This window comes from Cyprinodon tularosa, unplaced genomic scaffold (genome assembly GCF_016077235.1).
Source record: "Cyprinodon tularosa strain WSP-4 unplaced genomic scaffold, ASM1607723v1 ctg232, whole genome shotgun sequence".
Classification (NCBI taxonomy): domain Eukaryota; kingdom Metazoa; phylum Chordata; class Actinopteri; order Cyprinodontiformes; family Cyprinodontidae; genus Cyprinodon; species Cyprinodon tularosa.
Genome location: NW_024038870.1, coordinates 1,153,938 through 1,173,507, shown reverse-complemented (window position 1 = coordinate 1,173,507; position 19,570 = coordinate 1,153,938). Strand labels below are relative to the sequence as shown.

The window sequence follows — 19,570 nt, the reverse complement described above, 5'->3', positions numbered from 1 at the left end:
ACTTATAGTGTGCTCCTTGTTTGACCTGCCAAAATAAAAGTGGGGTGGTTATTTTTTGCAGGTTACCCTTGCAACCTGCTAAATATGAAAAGGAGTAATGCAGAGGACCAGGGCAGACTGGAATAACCAGATATGATTTTCAAGTGCTAGCTATTGTAACTGCTGGGACTTTTCTTGTCATAATCCAGTTCATTTTTATTTGTTAAGCACTTATAAAATAACCACGACTGACAAAAGTACTGTACAGAAAGTTAAAAAAAAAAACAAAAAAAAACACTGGACTGAATGGGAAAGAAATTTGTCACATCGGTGAGCCCCACCATAGCATTTAATTACATTCTGCCCACACAGTTCAGAGCCTTCTGTTATCACACCACAGCCCAAGAGGAGAGCCTTGCTCTGTGGGCCTGCTGGAAGACTGCTAAGACACCACTGCATGAAAAGTGGGATTTTCGTCAATATACGGCACTGTAGATTGTCGTGGAACTTCAGGTTAGCGGCAGTTTACGGCAATTTGCAGGCTTCGCCGAAAACTCCCGTAAATTGTCAGAAATTGACGTGGAATTTCTTAGGCAGTGTTCCCCCCATGCCTCCCCCCCATGGAATTCTAGGGGAGGCTTTAACATGTAAATGAACATGCTGTGAGCTATACAAATGCAAATCAGGGTTGCAGGGGGGGGTTTTACCCCAAGTGACATTTTTGTAAAAGGTAAGAAAATCTCTGATACAAAGAGATCAGGCTCAGTATAGCCTCTTACATTTTAGCTTGAATTGATTTATTTAATTAAAGTATAGAGACCAAAACAGATCTTTAGCTGACAGAGCAATACATTTAGAGCAGTAATTATTTTTAAAAAAAATTGCATTTAAGATAAAAAATAAAATGTTGTCTGTCAATATGCTCAATTCACAATTACTTAAGTGGAAAAGTTTCAAGAAATGATTCTGAGATGATTCACTTTATAACATGGCGCATTATCCTGCTGGAAGTAGCCATCAGAAGATTGGTACACTGTGGTCATAAGGACATAGGTCAGCATGCTAAATTGGTATTAAGTGGCCCAAAGTGTGGCAATAAATATCCCCCAAATAGATGGTAGAAATAGATCAGGCTCAGTATAGCCTAATTATAGACTCTTACATTTTAGCTTGAATTGATTTATTTAATTAAAGTACGCTAGATTACTGTGTATGCAAATGTTATGTAAAAAAAATACACAAAATAATTTATTTCAAAAATTAGTTTTAATCAGAATCAGTTGGTAAAATGAAAAAACAACATTAGAATCAGAATGAGGGGTCTGTAGAGATCACAGTCTCCTAGAGCTCAACTACTGTGCATAGTGGCATGACTACTGTGACTTTTTCTTTGGTCTTACTTAAATGCACAGAGGATGTATTAACCACACATCTTCTTGCAATGCGCTCAACTGGCAGAAATGATGCTGGGTATGACGTGTCTGTTCCCTGCAAGCCCCAAACTTCTATTGGCTTTCCATAAAAATGTCTGTCCGGATGGGGATGAAGCCAGGAAACTTGTGCAATAACATGTTTAAATGCAGTACCCTTTGACACAACATTAACAACAATAAACTGCTTTATAATGGCTGGTCGTAGTTCTGCTAGAGGGTCAAGGATGGGATCCTCAAAACTGTTAGTGTTTCCACACCACTTAGCACATACATATGCTGACCTTTCTGCTCTAGATCCATCGATTGAGTAAGTTACATTCATATATGTTACCCGTTTGCATGTCATGGCAAAACAGTCAACATCAGTGACACAAGGGTACATCTGATGATACATTGTCAACATTGCACGTCTGTCAGACACATCCAAGATTGTCTGGTGGAATGGAGACAGAGGCACCACTGCACAGTTTTCAAAGAAAAGTCGTTCTGCTGACACCAAAACACTGTGCTTCACATAAAGCATATCAGCTGTGTCATTGCATGACAAAGTCCCAACCATTTGTCTTCCTAAAATACTGGCAAAGTCTGCACCATATTCACATGTCCATGGCATATGAAGCTGTTGGCTCTGCTGAAATTGCCTCATAATCTGTACTTCAATTGTCCTATTGTTGTGATTAAACTTTCCCAGTATTCCATTAAAACGCTCAAATGAGAAACACCAAAAAGAATAAACTGGTCCATAATCCAACATGCATTCTTTCAAATGGAGATGTAGATGCATGTTGGGGGTGCAGCGCAATGGGCCAAACAGTTTGACAAATTTGGAGAGAAAAGTCTGCAGGTATCCATCTGCTACTTCCAGTCTATTGATTGATATGACTCTGGAGCAGAGTATGATACAAGCCTGCACAAAGTCAAACCACATGTCATAGTGTCTGTTGTCGATAAGCCCTTTCAGACAAAACAGTGAGTAAATGGTTGTCCAGTTTTTCCACTGATCTGCTGTAAATCCAAAAGCCAGATGAAATCCGTAAGGGAATTCTTCCAACCTCATAAGGTACTTTGATGTTTTCCACTCTAGCTTGAAGTTCATCAAGGCCTTTAGTTGTTAAAATTCCTAGTTCTGTCCACAGTCTGAATACATGTCTTGCCGTACCAAGGAGAAGGTTGTGCATTGGATCAATGACGACAAATCTGATGGCATCATAGTAACTCAAGCGGAAAAGTTCTGACCATCTAGCTCCATACTTCCGCTCCATTATTTTCTGCTCTGCTCTCGTCTTTGCCCGTTTGGATAATCCAGCATAGTGTGTGTGATCCTTCGACATGCGTGGCTCCCATGAAGACCGTTCAAATCCTGAGTAGTCCATTTTTTCACCAAATCCTTTCTTGTTGAAAGTCTTTAAACACTTGTGGCATCCTGCAAATGTAAGTAAAATGAAATATGTTACATACACCTCAATATTTCAGAATTTGATGAAACAGACCAACTGCTATCCATTCAAACATAAACAATGTAAACATTTACATATTGATTTTACTGATTCAATGATTAATGTTGATGTAATATTTAATATTGATATTTAAATTACCTCTGTATGCTCCATGTCCAACAAAGCCTCCACATTTTCGAGTTGCGGGGATATCTGGTGAAAGACAAAGCAGGGCTGCTCTGTAAACCTGATGTCCTAACAACGAGCTGTCTTCCAGAATCATGCCATGCCAAAGTTGTTGAAGCTCATCAACTAAGGGGTCTAAGAAAGCATTGATATGTAGTGATGGCTCTTTTGGTCCAGGTATGAGTCCAACGAGAATCATATTTTCTTCCTTAAAACGGTCTTCACGAGGTAGATTCAAAATTACCAAGTAGATGGCTCCAACTGAATATGGTGCATCTTTGAAAGGTTGGAACCAGTCCACATTCAGCATCAAGGCCAAATTATTTGGCTCTGCTAAAAAAGGCTCTCCATTCACATACTGGTAATCCTGCCATACTTGTCCATCATACACGTCTGCTAACACACCCTCAGGTATTTTCCGCTTTCTCCATTCTTCACATTTCTCTTCAAATCCAGGTCTTTTAACAAGTTCTTCCAGAGACTGTATAACACTCTTGTAACAGTAAGAACGGATTGGAGTTAAATACTCTTTACCGCAAGAAGATTTTGCCTTTCTTAGCAAGGCAGAGCCACATTTCTTCCTTAAGGTAGACTTCAGCTGTGGGTGATTGTAGAATGGTATGTGACCACAAGTCTTACAAACCTTTGTGCCATCGCGTTTGAGCTCGTAGGTTTCAGTAAGCATGTATACTGTCATACATTTTGGACAAACCACATACTGTAAGAAGTTGTCACGGAGGACACCAGTCCATTTCCTCAAGGAGAATAAAGTCTTTGGAATATTGCTTGCAAAGGCAGTGAGGGGACTGGCACACATGACATGTCCAAGTATCCATATGAAACGTTTGATGCACGGAAGAAGTGATGTGATGGCATTGTCAGAAATCTTGAAGGTAGCTTGCCATGACAAAAGCATCATGGCCAGAATTTTCATCAACAAGTCTTCTGGTTTTTCACTTGTGGACTGATCACTTCCATGCCCCTCCCCATCTTGTATGTGAGGATAGGCTTCACTCAGCTCCTCATCAAGGCTTTCCACAACTTCGTCCTCTTCATACTCATCCTATGCAAACGAAAAGTAGGCACATTAGAAATTGCATGCAATGACCATACTCATACTACTCTGTTATTTGTTTTGAATAACAGTTATGATTAATTAAAATCTCTTCCAAGATTTACAACCAAAAGTTGTAAATCTTTGAACTTAATCTTAAAGTTAAAAAGAAGTGTAATCATTAGAATTATTAAGATGCAGCCATGGAGGGTTTTGAAATTTATACAGAAATATTTAAAGCAAATTATCTGACAGATCATTGTTAACCTACTTATGAGGAACACTGAGTGAGTAAAAAAAAAAGTCACTGCATTTGTATACTCTTTAAAGAAGTAAACCTACTTCCAAACCTGCAAACCTGCAAAGGTAATTTCATGCCTTACCACATAACAGGAGATGTCTTCATCATCTTGCACTGACTCTGAATCACTGGAGTCCAGGAAAAGATGAATGCTTTGGTCATCTGCGGTTTCGTCTGGAAAACAACCCATGCAACATGCATTATAATGCGATTTTCATATTTAATTATTACAATACCCATAACCGCGAGAAGCAACCACATTTTAATAGACAGTAACAATTGTGGTGCTCACCGTTGTCGGAACCGTCAGTCCCCGGGTGCATTTCTTCCATCACTTCTTTTTCTGGGTCCTCGGACTGCATTTCACCTTCGTCAATCTCTCCAACTCCAGGCTGAACATAACTCCTGCCGGTTGGGTCATGACTGGATAGCAACAGGCTCGGTGCGTTATCTGACCTAGTCCTTTTGTGTTTTTTCTCCCAAACTCCATTTTTGAAATAGAGCTTTCTGTGGTCGTAATACTGTGTATTAGAGAGTGTAGTGTCGCAATGTTCACAGAAGCGCCGAGGTCTTTTCCTCGTTGTTAGAGCTTCCATCTTTCAACTGACTAGCTTTGTTTACATTATAGACGGGAGCTCTTCTTCTTCTTCCTCTGTTTTGTAATGGCGGTTGGCAAACAATTTATAGGTGCATTACCGCCACCTTCCAGAATGGAGCGACGCGAGCTCTTCTCGCGAGTCCTTCCGTATAACAATGATGTCGTATGTGATTGGAGAGGCCTGATGAGCCTTCGGCCCCATCGTCCAATCACGTGTGAGCTTTTGTGCACTACGACTACTCGCGAGACCAGCATATAAGCAGACATGTTTGTGTTACTATACTCAGAAGAACTTCATCTCCAGTTACCGTGTTTGTATTTTTTTGTTACGTGAACAATGGCTGCACGACGTCTCCCGTTCAACTCGCCTCCAACTGCTTGTAGTCCACAGCTTTCGGCCAGTCCGCAGACTGACGAGAAGAAACTGCTGATTGCTATCAGCGGACTGTCTCGTCAGCTTACCCAGCATACTGCCGACATGAATGAGCGGCTCACTCAGCTGGAGAATTCGATGCACTCCAGGTTGCAGTCCATAGAGGACAAGATGGCGGCTCTGCAGTCCAGCAACTTTGCGGGCTATACGAACTCGAGGAAGAGAAGACGGGTAAAGCTAGCGGTAAATATATGTTCGATTACTGGTAGCTATGCTAAAAGCAGCCTAGCTTAGCTAGGCAAGCTAAAGACAACCTAGCCTAGCTAGGTAAGCTAAAAGCAGCCTAGCTACGGCTAACAGTACCCTTGCAAGAACATGCTTTATTAAAGTGTATTTTTTGTGATACACAGGAAGCAGTACGCCGTCTTCACAACTCGGAGACTAATTGCAGGCGCTATGAACCGGAGCAAGGGTAAGATTTAAAGAATATGCTTTCATTCTGCGGTAAAAGGAAATGGATACGGATAAATACCGACCATAGCTGTCCTTTTTTTTTTTCACAGACTACTGGCGCCTCACAATGAGGCGGTGACCTCCTATTTGCTCGGAGCCATCTCGGCAAGTCCAGATGTTGATAAGGACGACATTGTGTGTAAGTGACTTGTTTTAATGTTTTATCCGTCCTTGTTACTGTGACTTGCGTTTGATTTTTTATTCATACCACTCTCATTTAATTGTTTTCCAGCTGCCTGTAAGACGTATTATGAGACGGTACGCAGGAGCTTCAGATATACGCAGCCAGCCAACACGCTGCGTGCGGAGGCTATCTGCTCTGAGTCGGGCCAGAAGAAAGAGGGTAAGACTTTATTTGGTGACTATTTTTCAGGTGCATTGATAGAGGTGTTGTGTCCATACGCAGTGCGCTGATTCATTGTTTTTTTTTTTTCAGCTGCTGAAAGCGAGGCAGAGTGTGCTGGCAGATGAGGAAGCGGAACTCTGGAAGTCCGCCACCGTCGACCTCATGTCCGACGAAGAAGATGGCGTCGTCGGGGGTGTCTCTGGATGGGTTGTACGGTCGCCGCCACTTCGTAGGCCGGATCTCACTGAACTCTGTGTTAAGCTGCAGTCCCGGTTAGAAGCGATGCCGAAGTACAGGGCCACACACAGCAGGCGTCTGCACATCGGACCTGCCTCGGAGGGAATGCTGCCTGTTACCTCCAACCCCGAGGAAGCAAACGGACCGTTCACGGACTTGTAATTTTTTGTAACGCATGTGTTTGGAGACGCGTTGTATATAGTTGTGTGTGTGTGTGTTTTCAATAAAGCTCTTTGTTTGCATAAACAGCTTCCTGGCAAATGTTCATTTCTTGTATAGTGTGTAGTAGTGTAGGATAACATAAATACACACCATATGAATGAATAAATATATATGAATAAATATATATATATATATATATATGAATAAATATATATACACTATATTGCCAAAAGTATTTGCTCACCTGCCTTGACTCACATATGAGCTTAAGTGACATCCCGTTCCTAATCCATAGGGTTCAATATGACGTCGGTCCACCCTTTGCAGCTAGAACAGCTTCAACTCTTCTGGGAAGGCTGTCCACAAGGTTTAGGAGTGTGTTTATGGGAATTTTTGACCATTCTTCCAGAAGCGCATTTGTGAGGTCGCACACTGATGTTGGACGAGAAGGCCTGGCTCTCAGTCTCCGCTCTAATTCATCCCAAAGGTGTTCTATCGGGTTGAGGTCAGGACTCTGTGCAGGCCAGTCAAGTTCATCCACACCAGAATCTGTCATCCATGTCTTTATGGACCTTGCTTTGTGCACTGGTGCACAGTCATGTTGGAAGAGGAAGGGGCCAGCTCCAAACTGTTCCCACAAAGTTGGGAGCATGGAATTGTCCAAAATGTCTTGGTATGCTGAAGCATTCAGAGTTCCTTTCACTGGAACTAAGGGGCCAAGCCCAGCTCCTGAAAAACAACCCCACACCATAATCCCCCCTCCACCAAACTTTACACTTGGCACAATGCAGTCAGACAAGTACCGTTCTCCTGGCAACCGCCAAACCCAGACCCGTCCATCAGATTGCCAGATGGAGAAGCGCGATTCGTCACTCCAGAGAACGCGTCTCCACTGCTCTAGAGTCCAGTGGCGGCGTGCTTTACACCACCGCATCCGACGCTTTGCATTGCACTTGGTGATGTATGGCTTGGATGCAGCTGCTCGACCATGGAAACCCATTCCATGAAGCTCTCTGCGCACTGTTCTTGAGCTAATCTGAAGGCCACATGAAGTTTGGAGGTCTGTAGTGATTGACTCTGCAGAAAGTTGGCGACCTCTTCGCACTATGCGCGTCAGCATCCGCTGACCCCGCTCCGTCAGTTTACGTGGCCTACCACTTCGTGGCTGAGTTGCTGTCGTTCCCAAACACTTCCATTTTCTTATAATACAGCTGACAGTTGACTGTGGAATATTTAGGAGCGAGGAAATTTCACGACTGGATTTGTTGCACAGGTGGCATCCTATCACAGTTCCACGCTGGAATTCACTGAGCTCCTGAGAGCGACCCATTCTTTCACAAATGTTTGTAAAAACAGTCTGCATGCCTATGTGCTTGAATTTATACACCTGTGGCCATGGAAGTGATTGGAACACCTGATTCCAATAATTTGGATGGGTGAGCAAATACTTTTGGCAATATAGTGTATATATATATATATATAAATAAATATATATATATATATATATATATATATATATATATATATATATATATATAAATAAATATATATGTGTAAATTTATATGTAAATATATATATATATATATGCCAACCAATCACGAGCGACTTTACTTGTTTAAAAAGAAGTGGTTCCGTCCAATACTCAGTAAGAAAATTAAAGCCTGGCGTGGCCACGTGTGGTTTTGCTGCCAATCACGAGCGATTTCATTTGTTTGAGAATAGTGGTTTCAGCCAATACTGAGTAGATTATTCAAGCCAGACCTGGCCAGCCACGCGGGTTTGCTGCATTCATATGCTAATTAGGGCCATTAGTACAGCTGATCGCTCTCCACATACGTCAGGGTCCGTTTCCGACAATTTGTGGCACGAAAAACGCGGACAAGCACGGGTTGCAAATTGTCGGAAACTGACGAAAATCAGGCAGATCTGCGGGAGTTTCTGCTCTGCTCCCCTCATCAAAAGTCTCTGAGAAATGTTCTTTCGGAACTATTCTCCTCTATTGGAGGAGACAATAAAAGGGTTTGGGGAATCAATATAAGGCTGCAGCATCTGGACACTTCCATGGACTTCTGGAGGAAGCTCCCGCACCTGTTCACATTACTGGGTTTAGGTGGGTCGTGGTAGCTTCTTCTCCTGGTACTTAGTGTAGGGAGGAGTCTACAACTTTTGGTCTCGCTACTGGGTGTCAAGAGGACTATATCACCCACCTGAGCTTCTGCCATGCCAACATGTGGTCTCCTAAAAGAATTTTACCCCCATGTTTTTGTAGTTTTTGTCTTTTGACTACTACATCAACTTTGCCTGTTTGCTTTTTGTGTCTCTAGATTCTTTTTCTAACTTCGCTCGGTGTTTCACTATGGGAATCGCCTTGGCGTGACCAACTACGGAAGCTCCAATGACATCACGTCTGTCTGAGACAGACAGGTTGAGCCGTGTCCGTGGCTCCACCCACCAGCTAGATCACGGCCAACCTACCCGCCTCAACTCATTCTCGCTTTCTTCCCGTGTGAAGACTACAACTAAGCTCCCTCAGCGCGCTCAGGTTAGCTTGGACCTGTTTAACTGTTCTCAGGTGTTCCGTAAAGGAAAACGTCGCTGAACGCAGGACCAGGACAGGCCTGTACCGTGCTGAGTAAGCGCTTCAGCAGAAGCACTTTCTGGAACACAAACGCTGGGAGCGGTGACCGCGTAAAGGCGAGCTGTCCCTGTATCTACTCCGTTTTAATTAACGGAATAGAGAGCGCTTGTGTCAGCCGAGCTAACACGTAAAGGTGGGCTTGGTTTTTGGCTAGCAGTGTATCGCTAGCATAAGAGTCCGGTTAACGGGTTGTGGCGAACGGACTTTATATCAGTAAAGAGCTAACGTGTAGCGACGAGCTCCGTGTTTAACCACAGTCATGTCTGCGGCTCCTACCCCTGCCAAAGGTTCGGAACCGAAGGCGAAAGAGGTTGTATCCCGCCCGTGTCCAGCGTCATGCGGGGCATCTATCTCTGGGCGGGACCCTCATCCGATGTGTATAGCATGTATGAGCGCTAAGCACGCTCAGGCATCACTGGCGGACCCTCAGGGATGCCAGCACTGCGCGTCGATGCCGGAAAGGATCCTGGAGAGGCGGCTTAGGGTGGCTGTCGCTAACAGCCAGGACCCTTGCTTCTCCTCACCTGCAGCCGTTGCGGCGACGGGTGAAAACCATCCGCCGCTAGCCTCTAAGAGCTGGGCGGACGTGATGGAAGAGGAGTACCCGTCCATGCCTCCTCTGTTTGAGGGCCTTATGGACAGTGGGAAACTCGAGGCAGACATCGACGAAACGGAGGGTGACGCTAACTCCGACCTCCTGGAACTGGAGGACATGGAGGAGGAGGAGGAGGACTCGACCTTCCCGGGTCATCACTCCAGGCCTCCAAGCGGGGCAGAAGTCACCTCCCCGGGGGATAGTGATCTGTACGATGTGTGCAGACGGGCGGCTTTAAAGCTGAACATCCCCTGGCCTGCAGCGCAGGATTCAGAAGGAGCAGAACGGGACCTGTACGACGGTAAAAGGCTTCCACCAGCTTTACCACCAGCAAAGCAACTTTTACCAGCCGTTCCCGCTTGCATGAGAGAAATGAGCCGTTTCTGGTCCAGCCCATTTAAGAGTAAGCTTCCCACCAAGGGCTTCTCTAAGCTGGAGATACAGGGCATGGGTGAGCTGGGGCTGGCCGAACCCCCAGCTGTAGAGCCTTCAGTGGCTTACCACCTCCACCCTAACCGCAGATCGGTTTCAGCATCCTCAAACATCTCGCTCCCAGGTAAAATGGACCGCCTCACAGCCTCCATTTACCAAAGGATGTACAGATATGCGGGTCAGTCAGTGTGCTCACTTAACGCGGTTACACTGCTGTCTGCGTACCAAGGTGAAATCTTGGAGGAGATGGGGCGCCAACTGGACTCGGGGACACCTAACCCCAGTCTATGGGATGAGATCTGTGTGGTGAACGATCTCATCTTGCGCTCCTCTAGAGGTGCTGTTCAAGGTTGTGGCCGGGTCATGGGTCTGGCTGTCTCAGGGGAAAGAGGCCTATGGTTAAACCTGTCAGGCCTGAGTGATTCCCAGAAGGCCGAGATCATGGATGCGCCCTATGACCCGACAAAAGGTCTATTTGGCCCCTCCTTGGAGAAGATGAGGGAGACGAGTAACCTCAGAAAACAGGAGGGAGAGGCTTTTAACCTTTGTTTGCCTCGTAAGCCCAGCCAAACCCCCCCACAGGGACCCAGACCTGGGTTTGCGGCTGCTGCAGTGAGAGTACGGCAAGGTGGAGCCAAGCCTTCAAGGAGACCTGCCACACAATCCACCCAGCAAAGCAAAGCGGAGAACCCAAGACCATGGGGGAAGCACTCTTTTGCAGCGGCCGCTGCAAAAAATCGTCCATCCCACCCTGGGGAGAGCAAGAAAAAGCGGGCAACCTAACCCCACTGTTAACCATCTCCCCTCTGAAGAGAAGGTTTCCAGGCACCAGGGCAAACTTCTCTGTCCAGGATTCAGATGCTCCTGTAGTTCCCAGTTCACCAGGAGGCATGTTAAATTCTCCCTCTCACGTTCAGAGAGAAGACATTTTGGGGTGGAGGACACAGTGTCACAAAACACTCCACAGCACGTTATCAGTGTCACCAAGCACTCAGCTGTGCCCCATGTTACAAAGTGTTGTTCAGGGGGAATTAGAGAAAATAAATACAGCTTTTCTGCAGCCAGGCATGTTGCCAAGGGCAGAAAGCCCCCCACAAAAAAGAAAAAAATTAACACAAATGGCTCTCTGCCACTCCCCTCTGCGCCCAGCAGAGGGAGCTCGCGCTCTTTACAACAGAGCCGAGCGCAGCAGTGCAGAGGGGATGACGTCACTCAGCAGCGACGCTTCTCCTCTCTCTGCTCGGGCAGATCAGTGGCGCGCATGCGCTGTCTCTCCATGGGTTTTGCATACAATCTCCAAGGGTTACAGACTGCAGTTTGCCACGAGACCTCCGAGATTCAACGGAGTGCTCTCCTCGGTTGCCAACCGGGGATTCAGCTCACGTCCTGAAAGACGAAATAGCATCCCTGTTAGAGAAAAAAGCGATCAGAGTTGTACCGGACGAGGAGGTTCGTCAGGGCTTCTACTCGCGCTATTTTCTCATTCCAAAGAAAGACGGCGTATCACTACGCCCCATTCTGGATCTGCGTGTGTTAAACAGACACTTACGCAGATATACATTCAGGATGCTCACACACAAAGCACTGTGCCGTTCCATCCGTCCGGGGGATTGGTTTGTAACCATCGACCTCGCGGACGCCTATTTTCACATCTCCATTTACCCCCCACACAGAAAGTTTCTCAGGTTCGCTTATCAGAGCGCAGCCTACGAGTTTCAGACCATCCCGTTCGGGCTGTCATTAGCCCCGAGGGTGTTCAGCAAGTGTGTGGAGGCGGCGCTGTCCCCTCTGAGGACGCGCGGGATCAGAATATTTTCGTACATAGACGATTATCTAATCTGCTCTCGGTCAAGCGAGCAGGCAGTCAGCGACTCCCTGGCAGTGATCAACCACCTCATCAACCTCGGGTTCAGGATAAATCAAGCCAAAAGTCGCATGACTCCCGTGCAAGTATTTGGGTCTCAAAATAAACTCCCTCTCTTATCGTGTCACACTATCAGAGGGGAGAATCCTGTCATTCACCCAGTGCATGACGCGTTTTCAGTTGGGAAACGTCGTTACATTCAGACTATGCCTGCGGCTCCTCGGTCTTATGGCATCCGTGATTTCAGTGGTCCATCTGGGGCTTCTGATGATGAGGGACTTTCAGCGGTGGGTCGCCTCGCTGCGACTCTGTCCCCGCCGTCATCTGTGCCGCAGAGTAAAAGTGACACAGACATGCGTGGCGGCTCTTCAGCCCTGGAGAGACCCGACGGTTCTCACGTCGGGCGTCCCGCTGGGGACCGTAGCATCCAGGGTTACCATGACAACCGATGCTTCCCTGACAGGTTGGGGCGCAACTATGATGGGCAGAGCGGTGAATGGCATATGGTCGCCGAGAATGAGGCGGCTTCACATCAACATGCTGGAACTGCACGCAGTGTTCCTAGCTCTGAAGCACTTCATGCCATATGTGATGGGTCGCCACGTCTTGGTAAAGACCGACAACTCCACTGTGGTGGCTTACCGTATTTTCATGACCATAAGGCGCACCGGACTAAAAGGCGCACTCTCAGTTATGTGTCCCATTTCTGTATTTAACACACACATAAGGCGCACCGGACTATAGGGCGCGTTTTTTATATACAGGTACAAGTCCTCTACTACCTTTAAATACCTCTACTGCGTATTTAAAAATACAGCGGGGGCAAAACTGAGTATGACTGTGCTTTATTCATGTATTTATTACAAAGTATTAATCAAACCTGGCAGCTGGCCGTGAGACAGACACATCGCAGATGACACAGCGCTGTGGTCACTCCTAAATTAACTTAAAATCCTGAAACCTGCTGACGGAATATGTTCGCTTTTATTGCCGGTATCCTGGTGCCTGCAGCTAAAATTATTTAGATGAAAAACACCTGCCAGCAGCCGCGGTGAACCTGGATGCTGCCCAGCCTAGAGGCTGCTGATGAAAGGATTTCTGCTGTCAGCGCACCGCTGGTATGTGGGGGTCTGAACGCCTCCGACAGAAATAGATAATCTGGATGAACTGACTGCAATTATTAAGTTTTCAGGTGGACTTTCTCACTTAAAAACATATTAAAACTACTTTATTCCCACTGATCACAGCAAATATAGCTGCAAGATTTAGATTATTTAGATGAAAAACACCTGCCAGCAGCCGCGGTGAACGAAAGGATTTCTCCTGTCGGCGCACCGCTGGTATGTGGGGGTCTGAGCGCCTCCGACAGAAATAGATAATCTGGATGAACTGACTGCAATTATTAAGTTTTCAGGTGGACTTTCTCACTTAAAAACATATTAAAACTACTTTATTCCCACTGATCACAGCAAATATAGCTGCAAGATTTAGATTATTTAGATGAAAAAACACCTGCCAGCAGCCGCGGTGAAGAGGAGGAGATGCGCCGGGGCTGCTGTTGAATTAAGTTTTCAGGTAGAAAAATACAGCGGGAGCAAAACTGAGTATGATTGTGCTTTATTCATGTATTTATTACAAAGTATTAATCAAACCCATCAAAGTCATTTTCCTCTGTTTCTGAATAAAACAGCTGCGCTAAATCAGACATGCCAGTTTCCCCTTCTTCGCTGTCAGTCACTTTCCGTGCAGCGCAGCTCCTCAGAAATAATGCCGGCTTTTGCGAAAGCTTGAACAACAGAGCCAGCAGACACTTTAGTCCAAGCATCTACAATCCATCCGCAAACTGTGGCGTAATCTGCCCGGCGCTGCCTTCTTATCCTGAAACTGTGGTCTCCGTCGGTCATCCATCGCTCCCACGCCGCTCGCAGCCTTACTTCGAACGGCTGCTTCACACCGATGTCGAGCGGTTGAAGCTCCTTTGTCAGACCCCCGGGATAACGGCGAGCACAGCGTTCATTTGATTCACCTTTTTTTCACATCGGCTGTGAGATGGGCACGCAGCGATGGTGATGCGTGGAAAAAACCACCTAGTCTTCTCACATACACCTGCCTCAGCCACGCATCCATCCAGCCTTTTCCATTTGCGTTAATATCATATGTCATCAGAGCGCTGTCTGTCTCGCTGGCAGCTCCCAGATCAGCTTCTCTGATTGGTTGATGCGGCGCGTCCAGCAGCAAAACTTCAATTTTTCCATCTGAGCAGCAGCAGCGCGTTGGCGGCGCTTCAGATGCTTAAATGCTCCCGACGTGCTGCACCAAAATGCGCTGCGGGACCTTTTGCTGCACCTATATGCGCGTCAACCATTGACTTTGCATGTAAACACGCTGCTTCTGCTGCACCTGCTGGGTCCGGTTCACACCGATGTCGAGCAGCGTTAATTTGTTTCCCCATGTTTTTCACATCAGCTGTGAGATGGGCACGCATGGAGTTACATATTAACAGCGATGGTGAGGGGTGGAAAAAAAACACCTGGTCTCCTTACATTCAGCCACTCTTTCATCATCTCCTCAATGAGGTGGTCTCAAAAGTCGCAGTTACAACACACATAAGGCGCACCGCACCATAGGGCGCACCGCACATTTTGAGGGAAAAAAAAGACGTTTAAGTGCGCCTTATAGTCGTGAAAATACGGTATATCAACCGTCAGGGCGGCACCAGGTCCCTGCAGTTACACAGACTGGCCAGGGACATAATTATGTGGAGCAGCACCAGAGTTCTGTCGCTCAGAGCAACGCACGTAGCGGGAATTCTGAACAGAGGGGCCGATCTTTTATCCAGAGGGAACCCTCTCTATGGGGAATGGAAGCTGCATCCACAGGTGGTGGAGCAGATCTGGCAGAGATACGGACGGGCTGCCGTAGATCTCTTCGCCTCATGGGAAAACACTCATTGCCCGCTGTTTTTCTCCCTGTCAGACCCAGACGCTCCACTGGGTATGGACGCGCTGGCGCACCCATGTCCAGACGCGTTGCTTTATGCTTTCCCTCCTCTCAGCCTGATATCCCCAACTCTAGTCAGAGTGAGGGAACAGGGGCTGTCTTTGATTCTGGTGGCTCCCTGGTGGCCATCGAAGCCCTGGGTGGCAGAGATAATCCAAGTCCTGTCAGCCGAACCATGGCCCCTCCCCGTTCGAAGGGACCTGCTGTCTCAGGCTCAAGGGGAGATTTATCATCCACACCCAGATCACCTGGCTCTCTGGGCCTGGCCCGTGAAAGGTGGAATTTAAATGCAACAGGCCTCCCCCCAGAGGTGATCGACACCATACAGAATGCTAGGGCTTCATCTACTCGCTATCTTTACAGTGGTAAATGGCGAGTGTTTGAGGAATGGTGTGAGGAAAAACAGACCATTCCTTTTCAGTGTTCAGTGGGGGACGTGCTCTGCTTTCTGCAGAGCTTGTTGGAGAAGGGTAAGGCTTTTTCAACAATTAAGGTTTATTTAGCCGCAATCTCTGCTTGTCATGTAGGGTTGGGTGATAAACCTGTGGGGAAGCACCCCTTAGTGTGTCGTTTTATGAGAGGGGCCCGACGTAAGTTACCAGTTTCTAAGCCTCTGGTGCCATTATGGGATCTCTCTCTGGTGTTGGATGCCCTCTGTCATCACCCATTTGAACCTTTGGAGGGTGTTGGCTTAAAGTTCCTTTCATTGAAAACTGCCCTGCTCTTAGCGTTGGCTACGGCTAAGAGGGTGAGTGAGTTGCATGCACTTTCAGTTAGTCCGGCCTGTTTACAGTGGGCACCCAGGCTCTCTAAGGTGTGCTTGAGACCCAACCCGGCTTTTGTGCCGAAGGTGTTGGATTCAGCATATAGGTGTTCGATGGTGGAATTGCTGGCATTCCATCCACCCCCTTTCTCTTCAGCAGATGAGCAGAAGCTTCATTGCTTATGTCCAGTGAGAGCTTTAAGAGCTTATGTGGACAGGACAGCCTGTTTTAGAAGAGCTGACCCTCTGTTTGTATCCTGGGCTACTGCTCATAAGGGCAAACCTGTCTCCCGCCAAAGATTAGCACACTGGGTTGTGGAGGCTATATCTCTGGCATATAGGTGCGCAGGATCAGAGCCCCCTAAAGGGGTGAGGGCCCATTCTACCAGAAGCATGGCCACCTCTTGGGCTTTGTTCCGTGGTGTGTCAGTTCAGGACATCTGTGCTGCAGCCAGTTGGGCTACGCCGCACACATTTGTGAGGTTTTACAGGCTGGATGTGGCCCGGCCATCGCTAGCACACTCAGTGCTTGGAGTAGGGATGTTAGGGTCCAACTGAGACCTGGGTTGTGATTCCTATCATATATGGCTTTCGGGATCATCATGCAATCCGGGAGTGGGCCATATCTCCCATAGTGAAACACCGAGCGAAGTTAGAAAAAGAACGTTGGGTTACTTAACGTAATCCCTGGTTCTTTGATAACAGAGTGAGGTGTTTCACCAACACATCCCTTCTTGCATGGGCACGGAAAGAAACCTGCCTAGAATGAGTTGAGGCGGGTAGGTTGGCCGTGATCTAGCTGGTGGGTGGAGCCACGGACACGGCTCAACCTGTCTGTCTCAGACAGACGTGATGTCATTGGAGCTTCCGTAGTTGGTCACGCCAAGGCGATTCCCATAGTGAAACACCTCACTCTGTTATCAAAGAACCAGGGATTACGTTAAGTAACCCAACGTTATACTGTTTCTGTTGTTTGTTAGGCTGGCTGGCTGGCAAACCATTCAAATGTGTTGCATTGCTTATATAAGATTTCCCTTTTTGAAAAAGTCTTTATTATACACTATATTGCCAAAAGTATTTGCTCACCCATCCAAATTATTGGAATCAGGTGTTCCAATAACTTCCATGGCCACAGGTGTATAAATTCAAGCACCTAGGCATGCAGACTGTTTTTACAAACATTTGTGAAAGAATGGGTCGCTCTCAGGAGCTCAGTGAATTCCAGCGTGGAACTGTGATAGGATGCCACCTGTGCAACAAATCCAGTCGTGAAATTTCCTCGCTCCTAAATATTCCACAGTCAACTGTCAGCTGTATTATAAGAAAATGGAAGTGTTTGGGAACGACAGCAACTCAGCCACGAAGTGGTAGGCCACGTAAACTGACGGAGCGGGGTCAGCGGATGCTGACGCGCATAGTGCGAAGAGGTCGCCAACTTTCTGCAGAGTCAATCACTACAGACCTCCAAACTTCATGTGGCCTTCAGATTAGCTCAAGAACAGTGCGCAGAGAGCTTCATGGAATGGGTTTCCATGGTCGAGCAGCTGCATCCAAGCCATACATCACCAAGTGCAATGCAAAGCGTCGGATGCGGTGGTGTAAAGCACGCCGCCACTGGACTCTAGAGCAGTGGAGACGCGTTCTCTGGAGTGACGAATCGCGCTTCTCCATCTGGCAATCTGATGGACGGGTCTGGGTTTGGCGGTTGCCAGGAGAACGGTACTTGTCTGACTGCATTGTGCCAAGTGTAAAGTTTGGTGGAGGGGGGATTATGGTGTGAGGTTGTTTTTCAGGAGCTGGGCTTGGCCCCTTAGTTCCAGTGAAAGGAACTCTGAATGCTTCAGCATACCAAGACATTTTGGACAATTCCATGCTCCCAACTTTGTGGGAACAGTTTGGAGCTGGCCCCTTCCTCTTCCAACATGACTGTGCACCAGTGCACAAAGCAAGGTCCATAAAGACATGGATGACAGAGTCTGGTGTGGATGAACTTGACTGGCCTGCACAGAGTCCTGACCTCAACCCGATAGAACACCTTTGGGATGAATTAGAGCGGAGACTGAGAGCCAGGCCTTCTCGTCCAACATCAGTGTGCGACCTCACAAATGCGCTTCTGGAAGAATGGTCAAAAATTCCCATAAACACACTCCTAAACCTTGTGGACAGCCTTCCCAGAAGAGTTGAAGCTGTTCTAGCTGCAAAGGGTGGACCGACGTCATATTGAACCCTATGGATTAGGAACGGGATGTCACTTAAGCTCATATGTGAGTCAAGGCAGGTGAGCAAATACTTTTGGCAATATAGTGTATTTGCTAATATGCTAAAAATAATTTCATGAGCCTGATTTTTTTGGTGCCCCCCAAGGCACTTGGTGCCCTACTCACAGTGTGTGATTGATAAGGGCAGCATGCCCCCACTGGGCCTTCCATCAGTCTGTTCTGCCTTTATGGCATTGTTAATTCTCAAGGCATTCATATGTTCATGTATTTTTTTCCTTTGCTATGAAGTTTGAGCTTTTAATTTGAAGGTGTTTTATTACAATTCAATCTCAATTTTCATTCAGCACCCAAATTAAATAGTGGTACAGTAGTTACTGATGATAGAATGCCCTTTATTCTATAATCAGAATGCATCACAGTTTCACCATCATCATTCAGTTAGGAAGTAAATCTATCGATATTGTGTGCTATCTGATAAAAGCTCGACAGTGGTCAATTAATCAGCAAAAAGGCAAAAATAATCGACTTATTAAACAAAGGTCCTTTAAGCTGGTTTATTGACTGCTAAAGGAATGCCATCAGAGGAGGATACACATACAAGGTAGCACCATATGCCCAAACTTTTGGAGAAGCTAATCCTTCCCTACAATATTGGGGGAGTGATGGCCTAGTGCTTAGAGTAGTGCGCATGTGCTCTGAGAGGGTTGCAAGTAGGCACTCTGGCTCTGTGAGCAGGACCCTTAACCTCACACTGCTCCCCGAGCGCCACATAATGGCAGCCCACTGCTCCCCAGGGGGATAGGTTAAATGCAGAGAGGGAATTTCTCCATTGTGAGATCAATAAAGTTCAATATATTCATTATTTATTTTTTATTTACAACCCTCATAAGCCTGGTCTTTTCCGTTCTGACAATAGAGAACAGAAAAAGCAGGAAGAAGCATCAGCTGAAGCAAACAATAATGTCATGATTGGCTTAAGAGACTTAACCCACATGCAGAACACCACTGGAAGCAGAGTAAAAGTTTAACAGAGTTTATTGAAGGTTTTCATACAATGAACATCAACTGGTTCAGCCACTGGTCCGGGACTGGATTCACTGATGTCTGCAGAGACGGATAGTTTGATTAGCCAGATAGTTTGATTTGTCGAGTTGAGTTTATTCAGAATATACCTTGAAGAGGTCCAGACTGTTCTGTGTGAGAGAGGGAACCGGTTGGGTCCAGAGACTGTTGGTTCAGCAGAGTGCTCAGCAGCAGCAGCGTCTAGCTTCTGACTTGTGAGTGGCAGACCTTGGTTTGAGATTCCAGCTCTTCCTTGAGAGCAGTAGGGGGAGTCCGGATTGAGATCTTCAGGTTTGGCTCCCTTAGGCAGGCAGGCAGGTTTCATGCAAAGCTCATCCAGAGCTTCTAGGCTTAGACGGGTTTCCTGTGATCAAGAAG

At 46.6% G+C, this 19,570-nt stretch overlaps 1 protein-coding gene and 1 pseudogene across 1 annotated transcript; one reads left to right on the top strand and one right to left on the bottom strand.

The window, feature by feature from the left end:
• Window positions 1–1,598: 1,598 nt before the first annotated feature.
• LOC119784742 lies at window positions 1,599–4,985 on the bottom strand. The gene is made up of 4 exons (XM_038286947.1): window positions 4,682–4,985; window positions 4,472–4,563; window positions 3,279–4,097; window positions 1,599–1,622 (listed from the first exon to the last, which is right to left on the bottom strand). Exons 1-4 carry the CDS (start codon window positions 4,983–4,985, stop codon window positions 1,599–1,601), a joined length of 1,239 nt encoding a protein of 412 aa, XP_038142875.1.
• A 5,686-nt stretch (window positions 4,986–10,671) lies between these two features.
• Window positions 10,672–15,480, top strand: LOC119784714 (annotated as a pseudogene).
• The last annotated feature ends 4,090 nt before the right edge of the window (window positions 15,481–19,570 follow it).